This window comes from Somniosus microcephalus, chromosome 5 (genome assembly GCF_052327205.1).
Source record: "Somniosus microcephalus isolate GS21.2 chromosome 5, FLI_Smic_1.0, whole genome shotgun sequence".
NCBI lineage: Eukaryota > Metazoa > Chordata > Chondrichthyes > Squaliformes > Somniosidae > Somniosus > Somniosus microcephalus.
Genome location: NC_140991.1, coordinates 82573696 through 82588190, shown reverse-complemented (window position 1 = coordinate 82588190; position 14495 = coordinate 82573696). Strand labels below are relative to the sequence as shown.

General features: G+C 47.6%; 1 protein-coding gene across 2 annotated transcripts in view; it reads right to left on the bottom strand.

The window, feature by feature from the left end:
• Nucleotides 1–14495, bottom strand: part of LOC147117159 (ATP-dependent translocase ABCB1-like) — a 101503-nt gene that overhangs the window by 50282 nt on the left and 36726 nt on the right. For both annotated transcript variants that reach the window (XM_085987906.1, XM_085987907.1), the window contains one exon: nt 8891–9061. In XM_085987906.1, coding sequence (XP_085844032.1) covers nt 8891–9061 — 171 coding nt within the window. The remainder of the gene's footprint in view (nt 1–8890; nt 9062–14495) is intronic.

The following is a 14495-nucleotide window of genomic DNA, read 5'->3' as shown; positions in this document are numbered from 1 at the left end:
AGATAAGTACATGAGGGAGAAAGGAATAAAAGGTTATGCTGATAGGATTACATGAAGTAGGGTGAGAGGAGGCTCGTGCGGAGCATAAATACCGGCATAGACCAGTTGGGCCGAATGGCCTGTTTTGGAGCAGTAAATTCTATGTAATTCTGATATCTAACCTAGTTCTATGCTTCTGTAACGTATACATATGCCCCCTTGTTCTCCCTAACTTGTGTAATTCAATAATCTTTTCACATGGACACAGTCTAGTTCTTTCGTCATTTTAAATACTTCAATCACATTAACCCGAAGTTTACACTTTGCTAGAGCCTATCATGATAACTAAGGGTTTCTAACTAGATATTAATCTAGTGGCCTCCTCCAAATCTTTTCTAGGACCTCTATATCTCCCACCATGTGACGGGACCAGAACTGGTCACAGTATTCTAGATGAGATCTAACCAAGGTCTTGTGCAAGGACACATTGGTGCTTTTTGTTTTATATTGGATCGTCCTAGCTATACTCCCCACTGCTCCATTTGCTTCCACACCAGCCTTAGGCACAGTCGATAAGCCTTTACAGACTCACGCACTATAACACCTAGGTTTCTTTCCCACTCAACTTTAAAACAGAACCCAGCATGGCATACACATGCTTGGCATTAGCCCTACCCATGTGCCTAGCACTATATTTATTTACATTAAACGTCATCTGTCAGATGTGAGCCCATTTCCCCATCGCACCTAAATCTGACTGTGAACTTTTGTCTCATCCAGGGTTTTGACACTGGCACAAATCTTCACATCATCTGCAAACATGCAGACAGTACTCCTAAAGCCTTCATCCAATCATTATTAGAAGCTGTGAAGAGTAACGGTCCTAAAACCGATTCCTGCAGGACTCCACTACACAGTCCCCACGCAGAACCACTACCATTAATGACAACCCTCTGTCTATGAGAATGCAATCAATTCCCTATCAAAAACCCCCAATCCCATGACTCTATCCTATATAGCAACCTATAGAGCACATAAATCTAGGCTGACACTCCAGTGCAGTGCTGAGGGAGTGCTGCACTGTCGGAGGTGCCATCTTTTGGATGAGATGTTAAACCGAGGCCCCGTCTGTTCTCTCAGGTGGACGTAAAAGATCCCATGGCACTATTTCGAAGAAGAGCAGGGGAGTTATCCCCAGTGTCCCGGCCAATATTTATCCCTCAATCAACATAACAAAAACAATTTACCTGGTCGTTGTCACATTGCTGCTTGTGGGAGCTTGCTGTGCGCAAATTGGCTGCCGCGTTTCCCACATTACAACAGTGACTACACTTCAAAAGTACTTCATTGGCTGTAAAGTGCTCTGTCCGGTGGTCATGAAAGGCTCTATGAAACTCTTTCTTTCTTCTTTCTTTCTATTGTTTGGTACCTTGTCAGAGGCTTTTGACACCCAAATATATAGGCCGGAATTTTCCCAGTGCCAAGCGTACGGGTTTGGGGGCGGGTTGGCAGTTAAATTTGCAGAAATTGACAACGCATCAGGAATCCGCCATCATCCCGCTGTCTTCCGGATTTAACTTGGGCACGTTTCCCAGCATGCCACTGACCTGCTCGGGAGAGGCCAGCGACTTCATTGAAGTACTTAACTGCTTGCTGAGTGACCCTTAAGAGGCTTTTTAACATCAGGTTTTGGCTTTAACTTTTTACGCACAGAATTCACGCATGTTGGGAACCTCGCCTGTGGAGAGTTGGCGGAAGCTCAGCGGCCACTGTGCGAGTCCATTAAGCGACAGCTGGAAAAAACACATAATTACTCCCACATTACACCTGATTAATTGGCTAATGGAAAGGCTCTTGCTGACTCTATTTTGTGCAGAGATTTAGCGGTCAGCAGTTTGCAGGTCATTTCTGCAAACTCGGAAGCCACTCTCACCACATTGCTAGTCACTATCACAACATTGAGGGATTTGCGCTCTGATCTCCATCTATTAGATCAACATTGGTGCCACTTATGCTGTCTCACCTCCGAATCAGACCAAGATGAGCCCCAGCACAAACAACACCAGCCACACCAGCAGCAGCCACAACACCAGCAGCAGCAACCACAACAGCAGCCTTCTCCTCAACGACCTGATGCTCCACAGGAGAGAGGGGGTCAGCACAGGGGTGCACCACGCTGGGGGTGATACCCCCAACACCATTGGGTACAGTAGCATTGTGGTTATGTTACTGGACTAGTAATCCAGAGGCCTGGATTAATGATCCGGAGACGTGAGTTCAAATCTCCACCACAGGCAGCTGGGGAATTTAAATTCAATTAATTAAATAAAGCTGGAATTAAAAACTAGCATCAGTAATGGTGACCATGAAACTATCGGATTGTCATAAAAACCTATCTGGTTCACTAATGTCCTTCAGGGAAGGAAATCTGCCGTCCTTACCCAGTCTGGCCTATATGTGACTCCAGACCCACAGCAATGTGGTTGACTCTTAGCTGCCCTCTGCAGTTCAAGAAAGTGGCTCACCACCACCTTCTCAAGGGCAATTAGGGATGGGCAATAAATGCCGGCCTTGAAGGCAACGCCCAAATCCCATGAACGAAAAAAACCCACAGGGTATACAGGCAAAGGATGAGCTTCCTGAACATGACTGAGCAGCAGTGCTTCAGGATGCTCAGGCTATTGCGCTAGGTCACCGCAGACATTTGTAGATTGCTGGAACAAGACCTGCAGCCCAGAGGACCTGGTGGACACGAGTTTTGGGTTGAATTGGAAACTGAGTATTGGGTCAAAGTCACCACCGCCCTCAACTTCTTCGCCTCAGGCTCCTTCCAGGGACCTGCAGCAGACATTTGCTGGATCTCGCAGTCGGCCACCCACAGATGCACCACCCAGGTGACCGATGCCATGTTTGACAAGTCAGCCACTTATGTAAACTTTGCCACTGATGAAGCCAGTGTAACTGAGCGGGCGCTTGGATTTGTAGCTTGGAGCCCTTCAGTACGCACCACCCAGGGTCTCCAGAATCATCGTTGTATGCTGCACACTTCACAACATAGCGCAGCAACAAGGATTGGAGCTGCAGGAGGAGCAAAGTGCAGAGCCTCTTCAGAGGAGGAGGTGGTGGTGGTGGTGGTGGAGGAGGAACATGAGGAGGAGGAGGAACCTGAGGTGGAGATGGCAGCAGCAGCGGCGCACACTGCTGTCCGGGAGGTCTGGGATGGCCTCATAGTGGCCAGATTCACTTAACTTGCATCAGTGCACCCATATGGCTGTCAGATGCTGGACTAACTTCTCCACCCACCCACCCCCCCAAAAAAAATACCACCACAAAGCAACCCTACAATGACCAAGCCATTCCTCTCACCAAAACCCCCATAGCTCGAGGTTAAGTAATGTCTCACCATTCATTCCAAGTGATAAAACCACTTCCCAGATAACAAGCAAAAATGGACAAGACGGGAAAATTGTGCAAAGAAGTAAATTTATGTGCATCATAAATAGAACTGAAACTTAACACGAGCATTTTTTCATACACTCATGTGCATCTAGGTCTGTGTCTTTTTACTTTTCTGCATGCTTCTATGAGGAGCAGCAGAGGTAGGGGCAGGCTGCTGTAAGAATTTGCAATGATTTACAGTTCTGAAGATTCATTTTTTTGATTAAAGGATCCCTGGGCGATGTGCTTTTAAATTTCCAGGGATAAAAATGGCAGTCGTACCACATGGCCGAATGACAAAAAGAGGCTTGGAAGACAAAGGACATCTAAACTGCAGAAGAGACTTTTTGTATCTTGAATGGGAAGCGTTAACAGATTTGAATGGATTTTAAATCACCCAGTACTGGACAATAGAGCACTGTATCTCCCTTTTGTTTCAGCACAGGGAGCTCTGAAAATCACATTAACTCAATCTAACCACTTTGAGTTAGCCTATCACAGCTTTCTCTTGTGTATGGGACCCTTTTGGGTGGGGAATTTTGCACACAGCCTGCAAGGCAGGACGGGAGGGGCTCACCAGATATAAAGGAGGGCTGAGAAGCCAGCTCTCTCTCTTGACTTCCTGGGACCATAGGTGAGCTCTCTCTCTCTCTCTCTCTCTTTGCTGGACCACATGTCGGCAGAGTTTTCTGACTCCTCAACAAGGCAACCTAGCAGGAGTTAAGGGAGGATGGTGATTTAAGGGAATTGCTAAGATTGTTTAAATAACATTGTAGCCATTGTATCCCTCGTTTTCACCGTCTGCAACCCCCCTGCTGTATAGTTTTACAATTTTACTGTGTTCGTGTGGGATAGTTTGATATTGTGATTGTAGCTTCTTTTAGTTAATAAAGCTTGATTTTTTTCTCTCATCCAAACCACGTGTTCCGTTTTAATATCATTAATTATAAGTTCCTCCACTCAGAACTAAAGGAGGGGTAGCGATTCGAAACCGCTGTTTGTAAATTGGTTTAGAGTGCAGCAGCAAAAAGACTGCTGGCCAGGTAGATTACCTTAAACCAGTTTAAAAGAAGCCCCCAGAATCCTTACACTGCTCACTTCCCTGCTGTGACTGCTTTGACACTTTTGTTGGACGTCCTCTGGCTTTTGGAGCCTGTGATAGCCCCGCCAAAGACTGCTCCTCCTGTAACTGTGCAGGGCAGACTCAGCCATCGGGATTCGAGGAAGCCCCGCCAAAGACTGCTCCTCCTGTAACTGTGCAGGGCAGACTCAGCCATCGGGATTCGAGGAAGCCCCGCCAAAGACTGCTCCTCCTGTAACTGTGCAGGGCAGACTCAGCCATCGGGATTCGAGGAAGCCCCGCCAAAGACTGCTCCTCCTGTAACTGTGCAGGGCAGACTCAGCCATCGGGATTCGAGGAAGCCCCGCCAAAGACTGCTCCTCCTGTAACTGTGCAGGGCAGACTCAGCCATCGGGATTCGAGGAAGCATGTGGGGCTGTGACTGAGGGGGAGGCAATGGGGGAGAAGTGGGAATGCTTTGAGAAGAGCCCCTAATTCCATGTCTCCTCTCACCATCATCTCTCTCATGGGCCACCCGCACTTCCCTGCTAACAAGGAGCTGGATAGCACCTTGCTGCACATCAGTGGGGCGATGAAGGCCCAAGTCTACGTTAGTATCCCTCCTCGAGAGGAGGTCTATGAGCATCTGCCATCTGTTGTCCACAGCAAGCATGTGCTCATGTGACTGGCGCATTTGCTGCTCCATGCAGGTGGCCATCCTTTCCATGGAACACATCATCGCCATCGCCTGTGACATGGTGGTGCTCATGTTGGAGATGGACTTCTCCATTCTCTGAACATTTGCACACACCGCGGCTGCAAAAGCTGCCAAAACCTCATGCAATTGTTGCTGCCCCTCCAAGATCACTCTCTTTCTGAATGGCCCCCGAGGCTCAGTCTGTATGCAGCTCAGCAGAGCTTGGAGCGTCCTGCGCCCTCCTGTGAGGAGCCTCCACTGCTGTCCCAGTCAACACCATCTGCTCTTGCTGACTTGTGATCTGTGAGACACCAGGTGACAACACTACTCTGTCTTGCACAGGACCCACCGAGGTGTGCGTATCTGCCCTGGTGCTGGGTGTGCGTATCTGCCCTGGTGCTGGGTGTGCGTATCTGCCCTGGTGCTGGGTGTGCGTATCTGCCCTGGTGCTGGGTGTGCGTATCTGCCCTGGTGCTGGGTGTGCGTATCTGCCCTGGTGCTGGGTGTGCGTATCTGCCCTGGTGCTGGGTGTGCGTATCTGCCCTGGTGCTGGGTGTGCGTATCTGCCCTGGTGCTGGGTGTGCGTATCTGCCCTGGTGCTGGGTGTGCCCTCAGAGGCTGGAGCTTCCTCTGAGGAGTCGTTATTCTCCTCCAGCTGGACAGTGGGGGGGGGGGGGGAGGGGGGGAACCTGTGGGAGAGTAAAGAGATAAATTAAAAGTGTTATGATATGAATGGGTAACATTACCATTATGCACATAATGACATTTCACTGGATGCTGACATCAGTCACCATATGAGGGACTGTTGTATTCCATGTGGCTGTATGAGATTTAATTCTGTTACCAGGTTGCTGGGAGGTCCTCCTCGCTCTGTCTCCCGCCACCACCAGCTCTGCAACTCCTGAGATTTCGAGGGCGTGCTCCTCTGCTGGTGTCAAATTACTGAAGACTGGAGGGCCACCTCCAGTTCTCTGCATCTCCCTGTTGATGTGGGCTCTCTTCTCCTGCAAGGAGGGAAAGAGAACTTTGAGTAAGAGTGATGGAACGAGTGTAAGGAATGGATCTGTAGAGAGTGAGGGAGTGGCGTGACATTGCCAAATGATCTCCTTCTGTGGTGTTACTTGCTATGATTGCATTAGGATGAGGGTGAGTGTCAGTGGTGGCTAGTCAGATGGGGATGTGAGTAGGTGCATAGAGAGAGAGGAATGGGTGCATCTGCAAGGTAGGTTGGTGTGAGGAGTGATGTGCAGGAGTAGGCTTGGGAAGGCAGAGTGATGGGGTTGGGGTGAAAGGCACATCAGCATGTAGGTGAGTGTGGCATTGCACTCACCTTTCCTGACCTCATGAGATCATTGAATCTTTTGCGCCACTGGATCCATGCCCTCCTCACAACATCCCTGAATTCAGAAATCTGACTGACAACCAAAAACTCCCATTCCTACTGGGGGAGGAGAGAAGCTGTGTAACACTGGCGGCACACTATGTTACAGCTTGCCATGAACAGAGGGACAACCAGTAAACTAAGACAAGAGTATATATAAACAAGGCGAAAACATATTTATAAACTCAGGGATATACCTGTTTATACACTGTATGAATGGAACCGCGTTTATGTGTTCAACCATAAATGTATTTTGATGCTTTGGCAACATAAGATGTACCTTATCATGCCAATAAAGCGATTTGTATTATTGTATTGTATTGTACTGACCTCCTCTGCGATCTCTAGCCATGCCCTTTTTGTCTCTTTGGTTGATCATTTTGGAAGAGGACCGCCCTGCGTGCTCTTACTGCCTGCACCAGCACTTCCAGGGAAGCATCTGTGAATACTGGCGCTGTCCTCTATCTTGTCCCCATGACCATGGGGGGCACGGTGGCATAGTGGTTAGCACTGTTGCCTCACAGCGCCAGGGACCCGGGTTCAAATCTGGCCTCGGGCGACTGTCTGTGTGGAGTTTGCACATTCTCCCTGTGTCTGCGTGGGTTTCCTCCGGGTGCTCCGGTTTCCTCCCACAGTCCAAAGATGTGCAGGTTAGGTTGATTTGGCTATGATAAATTGACCCTTAGTGTTAGGGGATTAAATATGTGGGGTTACGGGGATAGGGTGGGATATGTGTCGGTGCAGGCTCGATGGGCCAAAATGGCCTCTATCTGCACTGTAGATTCTGTGATTCTGTGACCCAGAGATTTGTCAGTCTTATTCTGCAATTTAGAGGTCTTGAAACCACCTTCTACACTCCTACAGCAACCTTCAAATGAGATGTGTGCAAGGCTGGTTTAAATATCCACGCTGAAAATGAGCCAGACCCGCTCCCTTTAATTGGGCCGGGAAACGCGCATGACTCTTAATTGGGGCCACTGAGTTAAACGCGCAGTGCAAAACGCGCTGTTCAAATCTTTGGGTTCTCTACCCGCTATGCGGCCCGCAAGCACCCGACCCGACTCCAAGGTAAAGATTCCGGCCATGATGTTTACAGGGCTACCTTCATCCATCAGCCTAGTAACCTTGAAAAATTCAACCAGGTGGGTAAGACATGATCTTTTTCAGACGTTGTATGGGGAGTCTGTAGATGCTGGGAGTATGTTTCCCCTGGCTGGGGAGTCTAGAACCAGGGGTCACAGTCTCAGAATAAGGGATCGGCCATTTAGGACTGACAGGAGGAGAAATTTTTTCACTCAAAGGCTTGTGAATCTTTGAAATTCTCTACCCCAGAGGGCTGTGGAGGCTCAGTCATTGAGTATATTCAAGACAGAGATCAATAGATTCTTGGATATTAAGGGAATCAAGGGATCTGGGAATAGTGCAGGAAAGTGGAGTTGAGGTAGAAGATCAGTCATGATCTTATTGAACGGCGGAGCAGGCTTGAAGGGCCGAATGGCCTACTCCTGCGCCTAGTTCTTATGCTTTTAAGTAATACTCCCTTCACTGTCGAGGTGCTCATACAGAGTATTCGTAATGATACCTTCTAACATCTTTTGAATGTAATTTTTGTTTTAATTTACTAATAAACTGACTACTGTATCCCAATATAACTAGAAAATTGCTTTATATATTTTATAAAAATGAATTTCAGTAATTTAAAATCGGGTTACTCAGAGGTGGTGGATTGACACTATTAAAAATACTTATTTTTTGTGATAAACCCATTTTGAGTTGTTTAAATCAAACTGCACCAAGTTACCACTCTTAAATCTGTCATGGAAATGTTTTTAAAGCATATTTTATTTTAAAATTAAGTTTTAAAATGCTGCCTGATCGCACTGGTTCAGGGAAGATTTCGCGTTCGGCGATATGCAAATACGTTTGAGCAGAAACTCGAGAGGAAAAAAAACACTTTTCAAAACATGCACAATTTTGGGCGCAATTTATGTCGGAATCGCCGATTGCACCCAAAGCAAAAACTCTACCCCACTGTATTTCTAACACGGTGTGCAGGGGGAGCGGGGTGGGGGGGGGGGGGGGGGTGGGGATAGGAAAGAGATGATTTGCTTTGTTGTTTTCAGTGCAAATGTAAACCCATATCTACTATTTTGCTGCAAACAATGAACAGAGCAAGTCTCAGTCCTCGTCATTCCTGAACCATGACTTGAAGAGCATTTCATCTGAATATCTAGATATTGGGCAATACTTCTCTTCTGATAAAAAAAGAAATCATTCTACCTGCAGCAATATAACTAAACTAGCAATGACAGTTTTTATTTAGTGAGACCATTACCTTATCAAGTGCAACTTGAACAGTAGCTTCACTCTCAGCATCTAATGCAGATGTAGCTTCATCCAGCAGCAGAATCTTGGGATTGCGTACCAGAGCACGTGCAATGGCAATTCTTTGCTTCTGACCTCCACTTAGTTGTGTGCCTCTTTCTCCAACTAATGTTTCAAATTTCTACAACAAAATTCAGGATTAGAGTTAACGAGATGTTAAAAATGTCTATTTTGGTTTCAAATATATCAGTTTCTATTAAAAAGCCCTATAATCTCAACGATGTCTGGACACCCCTACCAATCACAGTGATCAGGAGAAAATCTAGCCCATAAATGTGCATATCCATCTCATGGGAAGTAGGTTTTAATGCTACAAGAGCAATCATGATAAGATGACAGTCATTTGTAAGCTGTGGGGGCTCAGTCATTGAGTATATTCAAGACAGAGATCAATAGATTTTTGGATATTAAGGGAATCAAGGGATATGGGGATAGTGCAGGAAAGTGGAGATGAGGTAGTAGATCAGCCATGATCTTATTGAATGGCGGAGCAGGTTCGAGGGGCCGAATGCCCTACTCCTGCTCCTATTTCTTATGTTATTATGTGCACTGATGACACCGAGCTCTACCTCACCACCATTTTTCTCAACCCTTCACAATCTCTAAATCATCAGACTGCTTGTCCGACATCCAATACCGGATGATCTGAAATTTTCTCCAATTAAGTATTGGGAAGACCAAAACCATCTTTGGTCCCCGCTATAAACTCCGTTCCCTAGCCACTGACTCCATCCCTCTCCCTGATATCTGTCTGAGGCTGAGCCGGACTGTTCGGAACATAGGTGTCATATTTGATCCTGAAATGAGCTTCTGACCACATATCCACGCCATAACTAAGACCGCCTATTTCCACCTCCGTAACAACGCCTGTCTCCGCCCTTGCCTCAGCTCATCTGCTGCTGAAACCCTCATCCATGACTTTGTTACCTCTAGACTTGACTATTCTAACGCACTCCTGGCTGGCCTCCCACGTTCTACCCTACGTAAAATTGAGGTCATCCAAAACTCGGCTGCCCATCTCCTAACTCGCACCAAGTCCCGTTCATCCATCACTCCTGTGCTCGCTGACCTACATTGGCTCCCAGTTATGAAACACCTCGGTTTTAAAATTCTCATCCTAGTTTTCAAATCCCTCCATGGCCTCGCCCCTCCCTATTTCTGTAATCTCCTCCAGCCCCACAAACTCCCTAGATATCTACGCTCCTCTAATTCTGCCCTCCTGAGCATCCCTGATTATAATCACTCAACCATTGGTGGCCGTGCCTTCAGCTGCCTAGGCCCTAAGCGCTGGAATTCCCTGCCTAAACCTGTCCGCCTCGCTACCTCTCTTTCCTCCTTTAAGATGCTCCTAAAACTTACCTCTTTGACCAAGCTTTTGGTCATCTGCCCTAACTTCTCCTTATGTGGCTCAGTGTCAAATGTTTTGTCTTATAATACTCCTGTGCAGCGCCTTTGGATGTTTTACTACATTAAAGGTGCTATATAAATACAAGTTGTTGTTGTTGAACTTAGCAGTCCATGCAGTGATGGTACTCCCATGGTGCTATTAGGTAGGAAGTTCCAGGATTTTTACCCAGCAACGATGAAGGAACGGTGATATATATCCAAATCAGGACGTGAAGGGTAACTTGAAGGTGATGGCTTTTCCACGTACCTGCTGCCCTTGTCAAGATGCTGGGAGGATGTTTCCCCTGGCTGAGGAGTCTAGAAACTAGGGGTCACAATCTCAGAATAAGGGGCTAGGGGAAGGAAGGGAAGTGGCAGAGGCAGCTGATCGGATGGCCTCAATCTTAGAGACAAAAGAAGTCCATGAGTTCCTCGCAAGGTCGAGGGGGTGGCTGTGAATATGGGTTAGAGAGTTTACAGTACGGAGCGAATAAGGGAGGATAGGAGGGTAGTGAACTCAGAGGAGAGGGAGCATGATAAATTGAGATGGAGCTTAAAATCACCGAGGATGAGAAATCGCTCGGTGCAGAGCCTGAGGGAGGAAAGCAGTGAAGATATCTCGGTGATAAAATTTTTCTGGTACTTGTGTGGGTGGTAGAGAACGAGAATTTTAAATGAGAGGTGAGAGAGGTGGAACAAGGTGAGATGCTCAAAGGAGGAGAAAGTTCCAGAAGAGTAGGGGACAGACCAAGGTGTGATTTGGTGAGGAGAGCCTCACCACCACCACGGCGGTCCGAGCGGGGCAAATGGTGGAAGGTATAGCCAGGCGGGGAGATTTCATTTAGGGGTAAGGTGTCATCAGTTTCCTTCAGAATGTCCATGCAATCATCCACGATAAGCTCATGGATGGCAAGGGCCTTGTTTGCAAGTGAACGGACATTCTGGAGGGAGATGCGGAGAGGGTCGCTGATGGCTGATCCACTTCCAGCATCCGCAGAGTCAGCACTGGGGGGGTGGGGAGGGGTGAGTTGGACGGGGAGTACATTGGCTAGATTAGCCCCCAGCTGTCGCACTGGGCGGTATAGTGTCCGCGCATCAATAACACACGGACTGCAGGAGAACGGCAATAACAGGTATTTACTGAACAGAGGGTATGCTGAAACTGAAAGTGCAGAAGCCTGCTACGGCTTTATATACAGGTGTGGTCTCTGCCGGTACTGCAGTATAAAAGCAGTTCTCCCTTAAAGGTACATACACAACAATTCCTCCCCTTTTAGATAAACAGTACATAACATTCATTTAACAATTGAATAATAACTAATTACAATTACAATTTTCTTTGTACTATATACATCAGCTGAAAGTAATCAATTATAAATTCAGTCTTTGAGGAGGCTTCCTGATCCTGTCTGGATAGCGCCTTTCTCGAGTATCCTGTTCTTGCGGCGGAGTCGATTCTGGCTCATTGTCATTGGTTGGTTCATCAGCTTCCAATACCACTGATTCTGAGGTAGACGCAATCTGTACTTCGGGTTCATCAGCAGGTGCGCCTGCTCGTGGTATGGGTTTGGCTTGTTCCTGTGACTCTAGAATCTGGTCAGCATGGCATCTCACGATGCTCTCTCCAACGTCCACTGTGTACATTAGTGGTCCCTGCCGTGTGCATATCGTTCCTGGCTGCCATTTTCCCGTTCGGTAATCGCGGACCAAGACTGGTTGCCCTATCTTGAAGCTCCTGGTTGGCTTTTCATTGATGTGCTGGAATTGCTTATTCTCAACATCTCGTCATGTTTGGTTTGAGCAAGTCCAGGCGACATCTTAACCCGCGGTTAAAAAACATCATGGCTGGAGTTTGGTTGGTGACTGCATGTGTCGCATTTCGGTAAGCAAACAAGAAATTATCCACCTTGTGTTGCAGTGGTATGTTGTCGTTATACATCGCCTTTATTGCTTTTTTAAAGGTTTGAACAAACCTCTCAGCCAATCCATTTGTGGCTGGATGATATGGGGCGGATGTGTAATGCTTTACCCCATTATTCCTCAAAAACCTCTGGAAATCCTTGGACACAAACTGTGGTCCATTGTCGGAGCAAATCTGTTCTGGCAAGCCACTCCTGGCGAAGATGGTCCGTAGGACTGCAATAGTTTTCTCCGTGGTGGTGGAGGACATTTTGATGACCTCTGGCCATTTCGAATGTGCATCCACGGCGATTAAAAACATTGAGTCCATAAATGGACCAGCAAAATCAATGTGTACCTGTTGCCATGGAGATGAGGGCCACTCCCATGGGTGTAGCGGGGCCTGTGGTGGAGCATTTTGGACCTTCTGGCATCCTGTGCATCTCTTGGTCATTTCTTCGATTTCTTTATTGATTCCCGGCCACCACACAAACGCCCTGGCTAGGCTTTTCATTTTCACCCCTCCCAGATGACCCTCATGAAGCTCATTGAGCACTCTTTCTCTCAACTTGAGTGGAATTACCACTCGGGATCCACACATCAAGGTCCCCCGGCACACTGACAGCTGTTCTCTCCTTGGCGAGAATGCTGGCAACAGTGGGTTGCCATGTGCTGGCCATCCATTCACCGTTAAATCATAGACCCGAGAGAGTGTCGGGTCATTTCTGGTTTCCTTTTCTATACTTGAGTTTGTAACAGGTAGACATTCGACTATGGTTGAATGGAATATCTCAACAGGGTCCACTGCAGGTGCTTCCTCCACCGTAGGCAGTGGCAGGCGCGACAGTCCATCAGCGTTTCCATGTTGTTTCGTGCCCTTGTACTCTAAGTCATATTGATGTGCCCCTAGAAAAAAGGACCATCTTTGCAGCCGTTGCGCCGTCATCACCGGAACGCCCTTCTTTGGGTTAAAGATGGAGACAAGAGGCTGGTGATCAGTCAGTAAGGTGAATTTCTGCCCATGCAGATAGTGATTGAACTTCTTCACCCCCCACACCAGGCTGAGGGCCTCCCTGTCAATCTGGGCATAGTTACGCTCGGCTGAAGTTAACGAGCGTGACGCAAAGGCTATTGGCCTCTCTGAACCGTCAAGGAATTTGTGTGACAGCACCGCATCACATGCCAACCTAATCGGTAGTGATGGATTGTAGTGGGCCAATACTTCTTTTGAGGTGATTAGGCATTTACATTTCTGAAAGGCACGCTTACACTCATCACTCCATTTCCATGCTACTCCAGTTTGTAGCAGGGCGTTCAGCGGGTGCAGAATTGTAGACAAGTTTGGCAAGAACTTATGGTAGTAGTTCACCAGCCCGAGGAACGACCTCAGTTGTGACACATTTTCCGGTGCTGGAGCCTTGACTACTGCCTCAATCTTGTCTGGGGACTTATGTAACCCCTCTTCATCAATCACGTGACCACAACACAAGATTTATTTCCTGAAAAACTCGCATTTGGGGCGGTTGGCTCGTAGCCCATATTCTTGTAATCTCGTGAGCGCCTGCTCCAGGTTGGCAAGGTGTTCACTGTCATTTCCGCCCGTAACCAGGATGTCGTCCAAATAACACTGGGTCCCCGGGATCCCGTGCAGGACTTGTTCCATCGCCCTCTGCCAAATAGCCGGAGCTGATGCTACTCCGAATACCAGTCGGTTGTACTGGTAAAGACCTTTGTGAGTGTTTATCGTGAGGTATTTCCTAGATGCTTCTTCTCCCTCCATTTGTAGATACGCTTGGGCCAGATCAATCTTCGTAAAGCGTTTCCCTCCACATAGTGAGGCGAAAATATCTTCTCTCCGTGGAAGTGGATATTGTACTGTGTGAAGGACTGGGTTCACAGTTACCTTAAAGTCCCCACAGATGCAAACCTTCTTCAGTTCCCCAGGCCTGCTGCTCAATTACTTCTTCATTACAGGAACGATGGGTGTGGCCCACTCGCTCCAGTCCACCTTGGACAGCACACCCGAATGCTCCAGACTCTCCAGCTCTGCTTCGACGGCTGGGCGGATCGCATACGGTACTGGTCTGGCCTTTAAAAATTTGGGTTTGCGTTATCTTCAATTTTTATCATTGCCGTTACTCCTTTTAGAGTCCCCAGTCCTTGCTGGAACGCCTCTTTCGCGTCAGTTAGAATTTTTGACAGTCGTCCAGGTGTGACGTCGTCATCCTTTTTGTCAGCCACAGTTAGCGCCTGAATGGAATGCCAATCCA